General features: G+C 44.2%; 1 protein-coding gene across 5 annotated transcripts in view; it reads right to left on the bottom strand.

Moving 5' to 3' along the window:
- The window catches only part of PPP3CA (protein phosphatase 3 catalytic subunit alpha), a 728,982-nt gene that overhangs the window by 228,259 nt on the left and 482,481 nt on the right, over nucleotides 1–18,242 (bottom strand). For all 5 annotated transcript variants that reach the window (XM_029597060.1, XM_029597061.1, XM_029597063.1 and 2 more), the window contains exons 4-5: nucleotides 1,571–1,682; nucleotides 940–1,085 (exon numbers count right to left, since the gene is read on the bottom strand). In XM_029597060.1, the coding sequence (XP_029452920.1) occupies nucleotides 940–1,085; nucleotides 1,571–1,682 (258 nt within the window). The remainder of the gene's footprint in view (nucleotides 1–939; nucleotides 1,086–1,570; nucleotides 1,683–18,242) is intronic.

Here is an 18,242-nt window from a genome sequence, read left to right as displayed (position 1 = left end):
AAGACGTTTGGATTCAATAGTAGGGTTGCCAACTTTCCCATGGAGCAGGACCAGACACTGGGGGGGGGGGGGGGCCTGGCCGCAGCTGCCCCTCCCCCCCCCCAATTCCCTTTTAAATCAAGCGTTGAGTTTTTTTTCCTAGACAGATTCTGCCTGCTTGTCTTTGGGACTCAGTCCGACTCTCCTCTTCCTCTGCGACTCCCAGGAGGACAGCGTGCAGTAGAAACAAGTGCGGCATTGCTGCGGGAGAGGCAGAGGAGGAGGAGACTCAACCGAGCCCCGAAGACAGGCAGGTGACTGGAGCGCTGCCAGGCTGCCACCACCACTGACTGGCCCCCCTGGCCTTGCCTGACCGGGTTTTACAGTGTCCGGTCACCCTTGTAACAACAGGCTGCAAAACCGAGCTGTCCGGTCGAAAACCGGGCAGTTGGTCACCCTATTCAATGGGTCTCTGATTACAGAAATGATATAACTATATATTTCAGGAGAACTCAGTACTAGGGCTGGAGTTCCATTTATGGCGTAAAACCTATTTTACTTTTGGAAAAAATATAAGTCATATCTGGGTGTTTTGGGCATCTTACAATTTAAAATATACACTTAAAAGGAGATTCCTTTTCATTTATACAAGCAGGCATCTCCTATTGCTATCAAATTCTTACTGCAGCTAATCAGAAAGCTTAGATTTCGCCCAAACATCTGTCAGATTTATAACTGCTCTGATATTATTCTAGCAATCAAAAATTCCAGTAAAAATAACAGCAGCCACTGCCAATTGTTCCAGCATTAAATTCTCTCTGCCAGTGTTAGAAATCAGAACATGAACTGCTGTATAGTGTCATGATGATCAGCGCCGTACCAAGTAATTCTAGTCACCACCACCACTTACTTAGAATTGCTCTATTAGGTTACAGAAAGTAGTAAAGCATCAGTACTTACTTTTCTGATGTCATCTAAGGTGTTGATTTCTGGAGACAAGCCACCATGTACGCACAGAAACTGCTGGTTCATCAGAGCAGCCAAGGGAAGGCAATCAAAGGCATCCATGCAGGCATCATACACACGTTCTGAATACTTTATTTTACCTATCGGAAGGAGTTTAAGAATGAACAAGTGACAAAGTATTATTCAACAGAGAAACAAACACTACCTAAAAGCCCTTCAAATAGGTCTTCCCTCCCACTGCTGAAGTCAAAGTAAAGTGAACAACATTAAATTCACTAAACCATGAACTTCATGGCCCGATTAATATATCTGCCATTTTCTATACTTAAAAACCATGAAAAGTTATTTGACATGCCTATGGTCTAAAATCAATACACAATAAAACTGTGCAACTATACTTCAGTTTGTCACACATTTTATTTTGTTTTTATTACAAAGAGATGATGGGTCATAAAAACCAGGACTGCATGCCAGTTTTTATGAGCTGCCCCGTAATTACCCTGTACGGCAATGTATGCAAGGATTTTACATTCAGATGCTATATCTATACCTACTGAGTGTATGATACACATATCTACGTAATTCAATGTTCAAGGGGAAACCGCAGAACTTAAATGATACTCACATTCTTGTTTAAATGTGAAATACTCTGTTAAATGTCTACATTCATGATTTCCTCGAAGTAAAAACAGGGTTTTGGGATAAAGAATTTTCAAGGCCCACAAGTATAGCACACACTGAAAAAGAAAAAGAAAACAAATCCTTACATCACCTGGGGCTGTTTTTTTTTTTTAACACTAATAGCATAAAACAAAGAATGGTCACCCAAAGCTACCAACACTCACTTCTTACCTACATTATGCTGTAATCCCATTTCAACTGTGCTATTCAGTATTGTTTTGAATAATGCCACTGCTTTGGCTCACACGACTTTTCCAGGTAATCATTTTATACACACCTTGTGTGAAAAGGCATCATATTTCATGCTTTTTTAAATTTCATTTTCTGTTAAGGTATTTATTTGTCACGCAGTGTGAGCCCTGTGGCTGTGGTATGCTTGATGCAACCCTACTGGCGGACAGGCTGGGCCCATGCCGACAGCAGGCGGATATACACACAAGGAGGGATGGGTTCTGAGCTTCACCTCTACCAGCCCCTTTTCCCCCACAGGTTGAGTCCTTGGGTTCCAGGGGCCACAGGGCTAAGGCATGAGTCCTGTAGAGAGTGGTCGGGCGGAGTCAGGGCAAGGTCAGGGCAGGCAGCGATCAGACGGCGTTGGAATCCAAGCAGAGGTCGGGGCAGGCGGAAGTCATGTGTCGTCAGTATTCAAGCAGGGGTCAAGTGCAAGAGATCACTCTGGGGGAGAGCAGGAACAATTGGGAGGCCAGAACAGGATTGGAGCAAGGCAAGGCAAGGATCAGGAACTGGAACAAGGCAAGGCGGACAAGCAGCAGATCAGGAAATAGGCAAGGAGTGGTAAAACGCACCACAAGCTAGGCAGAAGGACCAATTGCTGAGGCGGTGAGGTGCTGTGGCAGTGCTTAAATGGAGCCAAGCATGCAACGTCATCACAGGGCACTGCGGGCCGTTTAAGAATCAACACAAGCCGAAGCGGGTGCCCAAGAGAAGCATGGTGGCATCCACAGGGAGCAGTGCTGGCGGCATCGGAGTTAGTGAGGCCAGTCACGGAACTGTCCTGCAGCCAGCTAGCCAAACACAACATTAATATATATGATAGTGCTGTTGGACCACTAGATGACCAAGTTGACAGGGTCATTGCACAAAAACTAAATAAATTGTTTCTGTCTTTACTGAGAAGGATGTTAGGGAGATATCCGTACTGCAAATGTTGTTTGATGGTGATGATTCAGAGAAACTGAAGCAAATGACTAAAAATGGAAGATGTAATAGAGCAAATTTACAAACTAGAGTAACAAATAACTAGGACCAGATGGTATTCACTTCAGAGTTCTAAAAGAACTCAAGTATGAAATTGCAGACCTGTTACTGGTAATCTGTAACCTACTATTAAAAACAGATCGGAGGATGGTCAATGTAACATCAGTTTTTAAAAATGGCTCCAAAGGTGATGAGCCTGAAGTCAGTGCCAGGCAAAATGGTAGAAACTATTCTTAAGAAGAAAATTATTTGCACATGGATATTTATGGCCTAATGGGGAAGAGTCAACATGGATTTAGCAAAGGGAAGTCCTGCCTTACCCATCTACAGATTCTTTTGATGGGGTTAAAAAACACTTGGATGAGGTTGAGTCGGTTGATATAGTGTACTTGGATTTTTAGAAGGTATTTGACAAAGTTCCTCATGGGAGATTCCTCAGGAAATTAAAAAATCATGGGATAGCAGGTAGCATCCTATTATAGACTGGTAACTGGCTAAAGAAGGGAAACAGAGTAGGACTAAATATTGTTTTCCTAACGGAGAAAGGTAAATAATGGAGTACCCGAGGGATCTGTACTGGGACTGGTGTTGCTTAACATATCCATAAAAGATCTGTAAAACAGAGTGAGTGAGGTGATCAAATTCACAATGATGCAAAATTATTCTAATTATGAAAACATCAGGGAACTATAAGGCCCTTGTGAGACTAAAGAACTAGGCAGATTAAATTTGATGTGGACAAGTGCAGAGAGATGCTCATACGGAAAACAAATCTAATTATAAGTACACAATGTGGGCTCCATAGGAGTTACCATCCAGGAAAAGAATCTTGGAGTCACTGTGGACAATAGATTGAAATCCTCAGCTCAGTACATGGCAGTGGTCATAAAAGCAAACAGTGAGTATTAAGTGTAGTTCTAGTCATCCCATCTCAAAAGATATAAAGTGTAACTAGAAAAGGTACACAGAAGGCAAGAAAAAAGATAAATATGATGGACCAACTCCATTATGAAGGGTTGTTAGACAGATCAGGGCTCTTCACTTTAAGAAGAGTCGGCAGAAAGGGGATATGATAGAGGCTTATAAAATTATGAACAGGGTGGAACAAGTAAATAGGGAATGATTATTTATCTTTTCAAATTGTACTAAGATTAGGGGACCTGCCATGAAACTAACAGGTGGCAGATTTAAAGCAATTCAGAGAAAATATTTTGTTTTCTCTAAACACACCATCAAACTGTGGAATTTGTTGATGGAGGATTTGTTCAAAGTATTTAGCATAGCTCGGCTTGTAAGGAGTTTGGACAAATCTCTGGAGGAAAAGCCCACAACACATGAGGAAGGGAAACAAAAACCACTGTTTCAAAGAAATGGTCCTACACCATCCCCTTAAAGTATCAGAAAGCCTGTCAGTGTGCCCTGCAGTGCACGGGCCACCTGGTCAATTCATTCATCCACTTTGGAACAACAAATATATTTTCCAAGATTTTTTAAGGATGTGCATTAAAAATAAGTGTTTGATTTTTAATGCACATCCAGTGTTTCTCACAGAATGCTTCTTCAGAAATTATCGTATGTCACGTAATCATAGTCCCATTAGAATTAAATAGACGAAGCATCTCAAATCATCAAGATTTTGATGATTCGAAACTCTTCGTCCTGCCTCTTCTCTATCGTGGAAAAGTCCATAAACCATTATTAGCTAGGCAGATTTGAGGACGTTACCACTAATACTTGGGCGAGAACAACAAGAAATGTGTCTACTGTTTGAGGTCGAATGGGTACTTGTGACTGACCATTGTTGGAGACAGAATGCTGGGATCCATAGACCTATGTTCTGACCAACATGGCATATCTTATGTGTTGATAACGTACATGGTTAAAAGTCACAGCTCCGAAGAGACCATAAGGTGAAATTTAAACTTACCAATTAATTTCCTTTTCTTTAGTCCTCAGACCAGTTCATATCAATGGGTTTCACTGCTGGCCAACAGTTATCCCAGTTATACATTCAGGGATAACTGGGCAGACCTTCGGTAGTCTCTTGCTTTAGCTTGCTTGGCTATTGTTGCGCCTGTTGCGAGAGTGGACCCTTGGCCAGAGGTGGAGTTGGTGCACAGGGCTCCACCATTGGGAGGCAAGGCCGGACGGGAAGCGGAGGCCAGCTGGAGCTTTGCCAGTACCAGCCCACGTTCCCCACAGGTTGAGCCCTTGGGTACCGGAGCCAGCTGGACTTAGGTGGGCCTCCAAGTGGCTGGTCCCGAGGTAGTCGGCCGAAGGGAAATACGGAGGGGAGCAGTGGCAATCAGAGAATCCAAGCAACAGTTGGAAGCGGGTGGCAGTGCTCGTAGTCAGATTCAGGCAAGGTGGTTGGTGACAGGCAGCAGAGCTCACGGCCAGGTTCAGGCTAAGTGGTCAGTGGTAGGCGGCAATGCTCATAGTCAGGCCGAAGTCCGGGTTTAAACCAAGGTGGTCTGTCCGAGGGAGGAGGAAGGCTAAGAAGGCAGAGAAGGAGCAGGAACTGGGACTGGAAGAATGGAGCAGGAATCTGATACTGGAAAACAACTAAGGAACAGCGAGGAGACCTATTGCCAAGGCAAGCTCTGGGACAGCTGAATGAGGGAAGCGATGGTGGCGGTGTTCCCCACGTGGCCGCGGCAGCAGGAGAGCACAGAGTAGTGCTGGCCGGCATGGAGGGAGTCCTTGCCGTGTCGGGAGAGCCGGGGAAGCTGAAGTAGTGCAAAATGGCAGGACCGGCTGCCCATTGCCGCCGAGTGGGAGGCCGAGTCCAGGGTCCTGTGTCACAAGGTGAGTAGTCCCGGCCTAAGGCCCCGGCACCTGGGACATGCAACAGTTATGTGTTCTACCTTTGGCCTTCTGGCTCTAACCGAAAAAAAGGTTTCACTGAAAAAACAAAAAGGAAACCGCCTCTGGGTCCCCCACTCAGGGGGACTCCACTATCTCATACTGCCCCCCTCTGTGGCCTCCGTAACTCTTTTTTTTCTTTTTGGAGGGTTCCGTGTGGGTTCTGGACTGTTCTGCTATGACTAATGGAAAGGAAGTTAACTGGAAAGTTTAAATTTATCTTCTTCTTCATCTTGCAGATCAGTTTATACCAAGGGAATGTGCTTGAGTAGTGCCTAACTTGGGTGGTATGAGGCTGCAATGGCTCCCAGCACTCTTTTTCCACAACCTGATTCCTCCTTTGACTGGAGATTTAGCCTGTAATGCTTGGTAAATGAATGTAAGGAGGCCCAGATCACTGCCCTACAGATATTCCGTGGTGTAGCTGCCTTGACCTCAGCCCATGGGCACACAATTTGGACGGCACCTACTTACCTTCTCCAATACCTTCTTCTACTTACCTTCTGCCTCAATTGCTCCCTTGCTTCATCTTGCCATGGACACCTTTGATGCTGCCTGACCCCTTTTTTGTCTTGCGAACAGAATAAACAATCAGTCTGATCTTCTGAAATCGTTTATAACCTTCAGATATCGTAAGAGGATCCTTTGGACATCTAGCGACTGGAGCTTGCTGTCTTGCCTCGCCACCCTTGCCTTTCCAAGGGCTGGCAGCAAAATTTCCTGGTTGATATGAAACTCTAACACCACTTTCGGTAAAAAGGATAGAACCAGGTGCATTGTTACTCTGTCCTTAAGGAATGTCAAATAGGGGTTCCTACATGACAAGGCCTGGATCTTTGAGATTTTCCTGATTAAAGATTGCTACCAGGAAGACAATCTTTAATGTGAGGTCCTTGATTTGCACTCCTTTCAAGGACTCAAAAGAAGCCTTCAATAAAGCTCTCAGTACCACGTTCAGATCACATGTTGGCACTACTTGACTTATAGGCAGGCGCACACGTTTTACTGCAAAATGTGCAATGTCTGGATGTGAACCTAGGGAACATCTTTCCATTCACACATATAACATGTCAGTGCTGCTACCTACACCTTCAGAGAGTTCCGGCCAGTCCTTTTTTCTAGGCCATCCTGCAGAAATTGCAGAATATCCTTTACATGTGTTTAATCTGAGAAGCTCTCCTTCTCTTGCACTATTTCTCAAAACCCTTCTAGATCCTGCAAAACAGTGGAGTGTTTCTAGATTTCAGCAACATGGAGACCACTGCCTCCAAACAACCTTATTTTCTTAATCTCCTCTACTCATGTGCCAGGCAGTAAGACAATACCAATTTGGGTCTTTTATCCACACTGGGCCCTACCTGAGCAGGAGCCTGGCTACTCCCAGTTTCATTGACCTGTCCTTGCCTAGCCTTAACAGGTGTATATATACCAAGCCCTTCTAGCTAGTCCAGTACTACCAGGATGACCCATCCCTCAGGGTCCACTAACCTTCTCAACGTTCTTGCTATCAGTGGCCAAGGGTCTACTGGTCAAGGCTGATCAGTACATCCACCTATCTTGAGTTCTCTCCATGCTCTTTTCTGAAGACATTTCTCACCTTGGCATTCCTCTGGGATGCCATCAGAACACAGTGGGTCTTCCCCCATCTTTCTACTATCTTCTTGATCACTTCACCTGCAGCTCCCATTCTCCTTGGTTTAGAGTGACCCTGCTGAGGTAATTTGCCTGAATAGTTTTCGTTCCTGCTATGTGTCTAGCTGACAACCCTATGAGGTGTCTTTCTGCCATCTCATCAGCCTTTCTGTCTCTCTCTCTAATTGAGGTTGCCCCCTTACTTGTTCACATTAATTACTGCTGTTGTGCTGATAGCACTCATCGCTTTTGATTTTACCCTTGAGTATAACTTTGGGTATAATTCCTGAAGAGCCAGTCTTATTACTATTAATTCCAGCAGGTTCACTGACAAAGCTGACTTTTTCTCCGTCTATCTGCCTTGTTCCAACTGCCTTTTGCAGTGGGCTCCCTAACCTATCTGGCTGGCATCTATCATCAAAAAAGTCCATGTGGGCAGAACCAGGCTCATTCCCTTGAGCAGACTCCACTTCCTCAGCCACCATTGGAGGCTGGTCTTGGCTTCGGATGGGAACATAAGTTGCTGCTATTCTGGGTCAGACCGAGGGTCCATCAAGCCTAGAATCCTGTTTCTAACAGTGAGTAATCCAGGATACAAGTACCTTGTCATGTATCCAAATAGTAAATAAATCTCATGCTACTAATGCCAGTAGTAAGCAGTGGCTATTCCCTAAGGGGCGGATTTTCAGAGCCCTGCTCGCATAAATCCACCCAAAACCGGGCGGATTTAGGCGAGCAGGGCCCTGCACGCCGGTGAGCCTATTTTACATACGCCTACCGGCGCGCGCAGAGCCCCGGGACTCGCGTAAGTCCCGGGGTTCTCCGAGGGGGGCGTGTCAGGGGGCGGGCCCCGGTCGTCGCGGCATTTAGGGGGCGAGTCGGCAGCGTTTTGGGGGCGGGTACGGGGGCGTGGCTACGGCCCGGGGCGGTCCGGGGGCGTGGCCGCGCCCTCCGTACCCGCCCCCAGGTCGCGTCCCGGCACGCAACAGGCCCGCTGGCGCGCGGGGATTTACTTCTCCCTCCGGGCGGCGTAAATCCCCGGAGAAAGGTAAGGGGGGGGTGTAGACAGGGCCGGGCGGGTGGGTTAGGTAGAGGAAGGGAGGGGAAGGTGAGGGGAGGGCGTTAGAGGATTCCCTCCAAGGCCGCTCCGATTTCGGAGCGGCCTTGGAGGGAACGGGGGTAGGCTGCGCGGCTCGGCGCGCGCCGGCTATACAGAATTCATAGCCTTGTGCGCGCCGATCCAGGATTTTAGTGGATACGCGCGGCTCCGCGCGTATCTACTAAAATCCAGCGTACTTTTGCTTGCGCCTGATGCGCCAGCAAAAGTACGCCTATTCACGTTTTTTGAAAATCTACCCCTAAGTCAACTTGATTAATAGCAGTTTACTGACTTCTCCAGAAACTTGTCCAAACCTTTTTCAAACCCCATCTACGCTAACTTCTTAACCACATCCTCTGGCAAAGAATTCCATAGTTTAAATGTGCATTTAGTGAAAAAGAATTTTCTTCAATTTGTTTTAAATGTGCTGCTTTCTAACTTCATGGAGGGCCCTCTAGTCCTTGTGTTACTCGTTTTAATCTTCTCATAATTTTATAGAATTCTATCATATCCCCTCTCAGCCATCTTTTCTCCACAGTGAACAGCCCTAAACTCTTTAGCCTTTCCTCATGGGGAATTGTTTTGTCCCTTTATCACCCTTCTCTGAATCTTTTCCAATGCAATTATATCTTTTTTGAGATGCAATGACCAGAATTGCACACAGTACTCACCATGAAACAATACAGAGGTACTATGACATTCTTCGTTTTATTTACCATTGCTTTCCTAATAATAACATTCTGTTTGCTTTTTTGATCGCTGCAGTACACTGAGCAGATGATTTCAATGTATTGTCCACTATGACACCCAGATTTTTTGTATTTAACTAATTTATGGTCCACCGATCCACAAATCTCAGCGGATTAAAATAAGCATACACAGTTCTACAAATAACCATTAAACAAATCAATAAAACAAAACATAAAATATACAAACAGTAATACAATGTAGTAAAGCAATAAACATCTCAAAGACATCAATTCATAAAATCTTTTTCCTGAGTTGTAACTCCTTGTATTTTTGACTCCTCCTTGTATTTTTGGCTGTTGAGCTTCCAACAGAAGAGTAATGTTCTCTTTAATAGAAACATATGTGCTCTTGCCCAAAGGACTACCTCTGTTGTTGCTACCATTAAACCCAATGCCTGTAGTTATTCTCTTGCTCTTGGCCTCTTGTTCACTGCCAGTTTCCTCACCTGGGCTGTCAGCTTCTTGACACTCTTGTATCATAAAAACTCTTCCTGTTGGTTATCGAACAGCACCACCAGGTACATCGGGATTTGTGATGAATGTAAATGACTTCTGGCATCATTCGCCACCCATCTTATTCGTCAGGTAAAAGCCTTGCTCTCTTCCCTCGATGTCACCTTGATCAATCAGTTATCCAGGTACGGATAGACTGGAATGCCCTTCTTTCTCAAGGAGGCTGCCACCACCGCCATCATTTTTGTAAAGGTTTGAGATGCTGTGGCCAACTCAAAGGAAAGTGGTTTCCTAGAACCGCAAACCTTAAAAATGTCCAATTAGCCTCCTTGATATGTAGATAGGCTTCCACTAAGTCCAGGGAAGTGAGAAACTCCCCCTTCCTGACTGCTGCATCACTGATCTCAAGGTCTCCATTCTGAATCAAGATATTCTGAAAGCCTTGTTCACCCTCTAAGTCCAGCACTAGGCGGAATGTTCTCTCTTTCTTGGGAACCATGAAGTACAGGTATTAACACTTTTTTCTCCTTTCTAGGGCAGGCACAACATTATTGCTTCTATGTCAACAACCGAACTAGAATCTCTCTGATGGCCTTTCTTTTACATGAGACTTGCAGAGAGAGAACATTAAAAACTGATACCAAGACATCCAACTCCAAATCACAGCTTTGCTGAATAATCCCCAGGAACCACCTGCCTCTGGTTAACCGGGCCTATTCCTCGAAAAAGAGTTCTAAGTGGTCGCTCACTGGGGAAATCAAGGAGCGGGCCCTCAACCATTATTTGGCACTTCTAAAATCCCCTGACTTTCTGGATGCCTTGTCCCAGGGCCCCATTTGGGTCCTGAAAAAGGGTTGTCTCAGCTAGGCCTTGCCTCCATGGCTGCTCTATGCCCTGCTTGGCCTACGCAGCCCCATTTCCTTTGCCTTGAATCTCAAGTATCTCCCAGTTGCTCTAACCCAGTCCTCCAGCAACCTTTGTGGCCTCGCCTCATTAAATGGAAATCCACTCAATTTGGTTTTTGAGGCTGTGTCTGCCACCCATGGTCTCAATCACAGGAATCTCCTTGCTACCACTGCTGTTGCTACCTGTTTGGCTGAGGCCCTGATTAAATCATATAATGTGTCTGCCAAAAACGTAGAACTTGATTCCAACTTTACCATTTCCTTTTCCACTGTTTCATGTGGATCTAGCGCAGTCTCCCTGTGCTGCTGTACTCGCTTCACTAATGCTCTAGCCACATATTTGCCACAAACTGCAACTTGTAAGGAGAAACTTGCAATCTCAAATAATTTTTTTTTTTTTTTTACAGGGACTCTATCTTCCTGTCCTGAGCGCCCCTTCCACCATGATTGTCATCTTCCTTCTGACCATCACTAGGGGGTGCATCTGCTTTACGTACCTTAAAAAGTTTTGGCTGTTGAGCTTCCAACAGAAGAGTAATGTTCTCTTTAACAGAAACATATGTGCTCTTGCCCAAAGGACTACCTCTGTTGTTGCTACCATTAAACCCAATGCCTGTAGTTATTCTCTTGCTCTTGGCCTCTTGTTCACTGCCAGCTTCCTCATCTGGGCTGTCAGCTTCTTGACACTCTTGTATCATAAAAACTCTTCCTGTTGGTTATCGAACAGCACCACCAGGTACATCAAGATTTGTGATGAATGTACAGTGTGTTCATCACCTGCCTTGCCTTCATAGCTGCATCTGGTGTCTCCAATTAAACCCTTATCATCTCTCTGGATGTAATGCATGGTGCCCTTGAGAATAGGATCCCTCCTGTGAGTCTTACTCCCCATCCTTTCCTCCTTGCAGACTGAGGGTCTGCATGACCTTTGAGATAAGGGAGTCTAATTCCTCCCTTCTAAATAGCCTCACTGCAACACCTTTCTCCTCCACTATCTCTTTCTCCTACTCTGAGTCCCCTTGAAGGACCTCCTTCCCCCGGCTCACTATCAGAGTCTATCAAGGAAGGGGGGTGGGGGGATTAGGGAGTCCTTCCCTGTTCTGGGCATCTTTGCTCCCGGTGCCTTATGCCCCAGGAACTCCAGTGATAATCCAGGGCTCTCCTCCTGCCCTATTTTTCATTCTTCTACAGGCCTGATGCATCAGTAGTATAAGCTCAGTTGAAATGCATCAGTAGTATAAGCTCAGTTGAAAATTCTGAGTCTTCATTTAGTTCTAGCAGTCCCTGGCCTGCAGGAGTAGATGCTGCATTGCTCAGGCCTGCTGGATCCTCAGCTGCATTTCTTGTGAGCCCTCTGCTCGGTTCCGCCCCTCCTGCTGAGCTAGCATCGGTTGCTCCTGTAGCAGTGTCCTGCTCTTCGCTTCTGTGCCTCCCTGACACACCTGCATTCCTTCGGACTCGGCAGCATCTCATCAGGAATAAAATAAGCCTGCTATCAAGCTCTGCTTCCTTCCCCCAGAGTCTGCATAGTTCCGGCCTCTCTCAGCCATTGCGGGGGTGGGGTGGGGTGGGGTGGGGGGAGTTTCTCCATAAATTGCCTCTCACTTCCTCTGAGCGAGTCTCTCCCCCCCTTGCAGAACTACCCTATGTATTTCAGAGCTCTCGCTCCTTTTCTTTTTTCCCCAAACATCTCTAGCTTTTCTGAATGGCTTCAAAAAGAGACAAGCAACAAGCAAACAAAACAACAAAAGAATGGAGAAAAGGCAAAAAAAAAAGAAAAAACAAAACCCAATTTTCCTTTTTTTTTTTTTTTTGGTAATCCCCAGCTATCCCTAGCCTTTCACCAACTTGGAAGCAGAGAACTACTGAAGTTCCACCCAATCATTCCAGAATATACAGAGAAAAGGAACATAAGAAAACGTGAGAAGTTCTCTGCCGCCACCTGCTGGCCAGCAGTGAAATCCCATTACTGTGGACTAGTCTGCAGGATGAAGAGGAATTTGAATTTAAATATACAGAAGTTCAGTGACTTGTTCAGTGAGGGATGGAAGTGAGCCTGAAAACTGAGTCTTCAGGTTTCATGCCACCTGGCTACAATACCACTAGGCTACACAAATAACTGCTTTCTATATATTGTCCTCTCTAAGCAATGATTTAAGAAAGTAGCAATCATTTTATATCACCATATAATTTAGAATTTGCTTTATGGGAATGCAGTCTCCTCTTATTCATCACTTTATTTAAATGGAAAATTCATTCTTTTAAATTTTTCATAATACTCAAATTTTCTTTATGGAGAACCATCTTGATGCTTTCTCTGTATTACTTTACCATTGCTAGGATAGGAGCAGCATGGACACATCAGAACCACCACCCATGGACATATTCTGGAAAGTCTGACAGGTAACAAGAAATCCATGGAAGTGATGTGGCAGTACACTGATGGCTCAACTACTTCTAACCTTCCAAAGTCTTATAATTCACTACATTTTTTTTTTAAATTGTGACCTATACAACTACAGCACGGTTCAAATATGGCTTGTTCCAGTTATTCAGGTTTATACAGGCATGTATTTCTGTGTAAGTCTATATAAAGCAGATTGGGAGGGGGGGAATTGAGCTAAATTGTTGAAACATGAACAGCAATTGATATATCATTTTCAAACTGTTAACTCCAAAGGGCTTCAATGCAGAAATCGAATGGAGTTTTTTGTGTTGTTTTCGTTAGCTTTTTGTTACTTTCTTGCTTAATAAAACAGCTGATTGTCATTTAGCGCCCTCTACGGAATTACGTCTGTATACATGCGGCCTTTGCTAACAGCTGACTGTCATTTTGTTCTGTGTTTCAAACGTGGTCACGTTTAATAGGCACGAAATCCTTAAAAAGAATCCTTCCATCACAGCTCAAGCTTTTCAGCTGAGATCATGGCGACTAGTTCCTTAGAAATGGCGAGAAATGCCGAGATAAAATTTATCTAGTTGTTCTGATAGAAATGTATGAATTGTTTTTCATAATGAATTTTTCTTGCTGGCATTAACTGTTAAAATCAATCGCAAAAATAGTAAGGTGACATTAATATTGAGCGTATACTACAAGCCCCTGAAGCAGAGAAATCGAAACATGTGTCGGGTGACTCTTTAAAGGAAAGTAATACTTCTTTGCCAATGCGTACTTAAAGGCTTTGCAAAGTTTTTACTTGCATAAAAAATTAGCAAAAAAGATAGACTGTGTCCTCTGCTGGACCAATGATTATATATGACCCATTGTCTTGTAAGGAAGTAACAAGGTTTTCCTTCACAGAGGTGTTATGAAGATCCATCGTATTACTGTATGCTAAATTATAAAAGGTTAAAATAATGTTGAAAATACACTGAATGCTAGGTTTGCTTTGCTTATACATACATACATATATACACACACACAGTAGTAGATCTGGAATGGTCAGTACAGAAGCCATTCTGGATAATGGGACTCTTCTGACAAAAGAATTTCAGATAATGGGAGTTTTTCCAGATATACAATAAAAGACCAAGCACTCCACTGTGACAATTCACCCTATGTCTTCAGTACCCAATAAATAAAAACATAATCTAAGTCAAGATACACAAAGAGGTGTTTTGTTAGTCCATTTATAAAATGTAGCACATCTATGCTCTATAAGGAAATATTTTGTTTTGCTGGATCTTTTCCAGTTTGCCTAAGGCAGCTTCTCACTCCAACAAGGAAACAAGGGACTCAGAGGGAGAGATTAAGTGGAACACAGAGTCACTGGTTTAAGTTTGCATAATGATTCTACCTGACAGAATTGTACAAAAGTGCCACATTATGTAATACAGTTTGTAATACAGTGTGTGTTGGGGGGGGGAGGGGGAAATCAGGTTGTAGCAGGGATTCATATTGCTCTATTCAAATTTTGGTAGGGAGTGAAATTTTGTTATTAATGTTTTAGGCCTGGATTTATCAAAATGCACTAAATATCACATTCGATAGGAAAAGGGGCGTGTTTTATGGTAATAAGCAGTTTATCGCAATTTGCGCTAATACCTATGCGAAGCGCTAAGATAGCGCAAATAATGATAACTTTTTTGCACTTTGCGATAGTGCCAGAATTGTTGTATTTCCTTCATACAACCACTGGGGGGACCATGTTTAGTAGTTTTAAGTTCCTGGAGAGCGAGAGAGCGAGAGAGAGAGAGAGAGAGAGAGAGAGAGAGAGAGAGACTGACTATAGGAGTCCACCTAGTAACTCGAGGCGAGGTTTAGGTATTAGTGTAGGGGTTAGGGGCCATTTTCACATTCAAAGTGAGACGTACGAACAGAACAGTACTGTCTTGTGAAGATTTGATGACCTTCGGAGTGAGGAAACTCACCCAAAGATGAGATTTGTACAATGTTCTCTCAACCTAGCTTGATGTTACCCAGGTAGAGAGTCCATCAAGCTAGGTTGAGAGAACATTGCACAAATCTCATCTTTGGGTGAGTTTCCTCATTCTGAAGGTCATCAAATCTTCACAAGAAAGCACTGTTCTGTTCGTACGTCTCACTTTGAATGTCAAAGTGGCCCCTAACCCCTACACTAATACCTAAACCTCGCCTTGAGTAACTAGGTAGGCCTCATCTGGAGGTATAAATACCTACCTAGTATGAAGGCATTGTGGCTAGTCTCTCTCTCTTCTCCCTCTCTCCCCCCACCCCAGGGCCCTGACAGCTAGGCTGGCTCTCCAGGAGCATAAAACTACTAAAAACAGCATTTGCAAAAACATCACAACACACGATAAAGCCCTATCACAAGGCTTTACGCAAATGAAAAAGGTGTAGTTAAAATTCACATTAAAGCCAAGCGATACGGCTTTGCAAAACTGTGAGCCCAGCCCACTTGGCCACAAATCCCGCCCCAAACCCCTCCTATTTTTCTCATTTGCATCGCACCATGCGTTATGGTGCTTTCACATGCGTTAAAGGTGCTTAATGCATGTGAAAATGCCATTTAGCACTGATAAATGACCCCCTTAGTTTGTTATGCAGTGCTTCCTTTCCAGCTCCCTGAGACTGGAAATGGGTGGGCTGTAGTAGGGATTTGTATCATATTTCGTATTTCTATTTTTATGATGCTGTTATATGTGATGTTTTGTTTTATTATTCTCTGTATATGGTATTAAGTATATTGTAACGTGTGTTGCATATAGGCTTGGCCTCAGAAAGGCCAAAGAAACAAACACAATTATTTATTTCAGCAAACTTTGCCTTGAAGTTTTACTTTGGAACACCATTACAATGTCCAGTCAGAAGATAAGCAACCAAAACAAAATTAGATCGGTATCAGGAAATACTTTAATTAAAGGTAAAAACCACTGTGAGTCGGGCTGAGTTTCGCCCATACAATGTGGGCTGCTTCAGGGGGCTGTATATATATAAGACACCGATCTAATTTTGTTTTAGTTGCATTGCTACTACGTTGGATCGGCTTCCGTGTTGTTTTCTGGGACCAGTCAGAAGATAAGAGAATACTTAATGCCTGAGGGTTGATCCTTTTCCCCAAAGGACCTACACTGGGGGTTTTGGAAGAGTGAGTCAGGGCCTGGGCCCCAGTACTGGGAGTTCATCCATCTTAAGGAGAGACTGGGACAGGGTTACATATGAATAAATATATTCTGAGGACACGGAAAGAGAAGTGGATATGATAGAAACATTCAAATACCTTGGGCACACCTAATCATTCTTGTTTTTAAGATATCCCCAGAGTATGAAAATCTCTCACTTGTATATTCATTGTGGCTATCCTGAAAGCCAGACTGGTTGGGTATGCCTCCAGGACTGGGTGGGAAACATCACCATAAGGATTTAAATAATACAAAGTGCAAGCAAAAGCTCGAGAACAAGAGGCCATGATATGAGACTGCAGAGGGTGATGTAAGGACGCATTTCTTTTCAGAAAGGGTGCTTTTTGCCTGCAGCTATCTTCCAGTAGTTGCTAGACCCATAACTCTCCTCTTCTCAAGTCACTGCTTTGGCTCCCTTTCCATTACAGATACAATTTCAGCTCCTCTTTCTTACTTACAAGAGCCTTAACTCTACAGCTCCTCACTGCCTCTCTACACCCCTCTTCTTGAATTCCACTCATCAGGCAAGTCACTCCTATCTATGTCCTTTTCTTCTACCACCAATTCCCGACTCCATGCACCATATGCTTGGGATAGACTTCCTGAATTGGTGAGTCATGATTCCTCTCTCAGAACAAAAATAGTGGATATCAAAGCATCTCACACTCAAAAGGCAAAAAAGCAAAAGTAAGGATCTGAGAGCAAAATAGTCATCTTAAATGTCATAACGATCTTTTTATTATTTTGTCAAAAGACAGTGCTTCTGTAAAGGAGATACCAGAATTTCTGCCACTGTAGGCAACAAAATATGAATTCAAACTTCTATGAATACTGACCCCAGAGGGACACATACTTCATAAGATGAACACTGACATGTATGTTCCAACAAAGGAACAAGGTCTCAGAACAGAAACACAAGATGGGAACTTTTGACCAGGTCAATAATACTACCCAGGTTATCTGATCTGCTTGTTTGATTAAGGGCCATAAACTATAAGTGACCTCAGGACAGCTACAGGTCAGAGACGCACAAACAAACCAAGACCCTGGAAACAAGAAACAACCAAGCCAAGAAGGAGACTCACAGAGGAACTCCAAAAACAACTTAATCTACCCAGAGCAGAAAAACAGCCTAACCAAGGACAGCTCATCAGAGAGGAGCAGTGAACCCCCCCCCCCCCCAATGGGAGAGAGGGGGCAGCTATCTGAAATGAAGAAAATCGTGGGATATGAAAACGCTGGTCGTGAGGTGATAGGACCAGACCCTGAATAGAGGGCCACCAGCTAGAGCAGGAAACCCCCCCCCCCCCCCATGGAAAATGAGGAGGTCAGCGATCTGAAATGATGACATCATCTGCCCACTGCATGACTGTGCATGAGCTTTTTGCATATTAATTTCCTGGCAGATATAAACAGCAGAGAAGAGAGAAAGGGGGGGGGGGGGGCAACAAGAAAAAGATGATCAACACATGACAATGCCTGAGATGTCTGAAAATAGGATTCCTGTCTGTTCCTGGTGACTTGTGTCACAGCCTTGCCAGCACAGAAGAAGGGGGGTGGCTGAAAGAAAGACCATTTACACCTGAACACGTCGCCATCGAGGCATCAACCCTGCCCCTCCCTGTGCCAAAGAGGTAGATGATTGGGACTGTCCACTGACCTGCCTGGTATCTGGCTGCCCATCATGAAGCCAGAGACTGCCCCAGGGCTGAGAGATGTCTCCTCAGCCCAGTCACTCCCAGGACCAAGGAAGCAAGTTCTTTCCCTTGAGACTGTCTCCGAGATCTTCATCCAGAATAAAACAGAATGTAACCTCCCAAAGTGATGGTGGTGGTGGGGCTTAATACTCTAAGCAGATTAAGGTTTCTGGCACATTTCAATCCACTAACGATGCGGAGCTTTATTCTGTATAAGCCTAAGTTAAGCAGCAAGGACTTTAGAGACGTACTGTTTCTTTTCTTCTAAATGCTAATCCTGAAAAGTCTGACCAATAAAAGTCTGATTCTATAGATAAACAAGTGGTATTTTCTGAACTATTCAGGTGTGGGGGAAGGGGAAACAAGGTGCACAGTATCAGACAGATTACAGAATACC

The sequence above is a fragment of the Rhinatrema bivittatum genome, chromosome 1, assembly GCF_901001135.1.
Source record: "Rhinatrema bivittatum chromosome 1, aRhiBiv1.1, whole genome shotgun sequence".
NCBI classification, from domain to species: Eukaryota; Metazoa; Chordata; class Amphibia; order Gymnophiona; family Rhinatrematidae; genus Rhinatrema; species Rhinatrema bivittatum.
The sequence above is the reverse complement of the archived record's forward strand: the minus strand, read 5'-3'. Positions and strand labels throughout refer to the sequence as shown.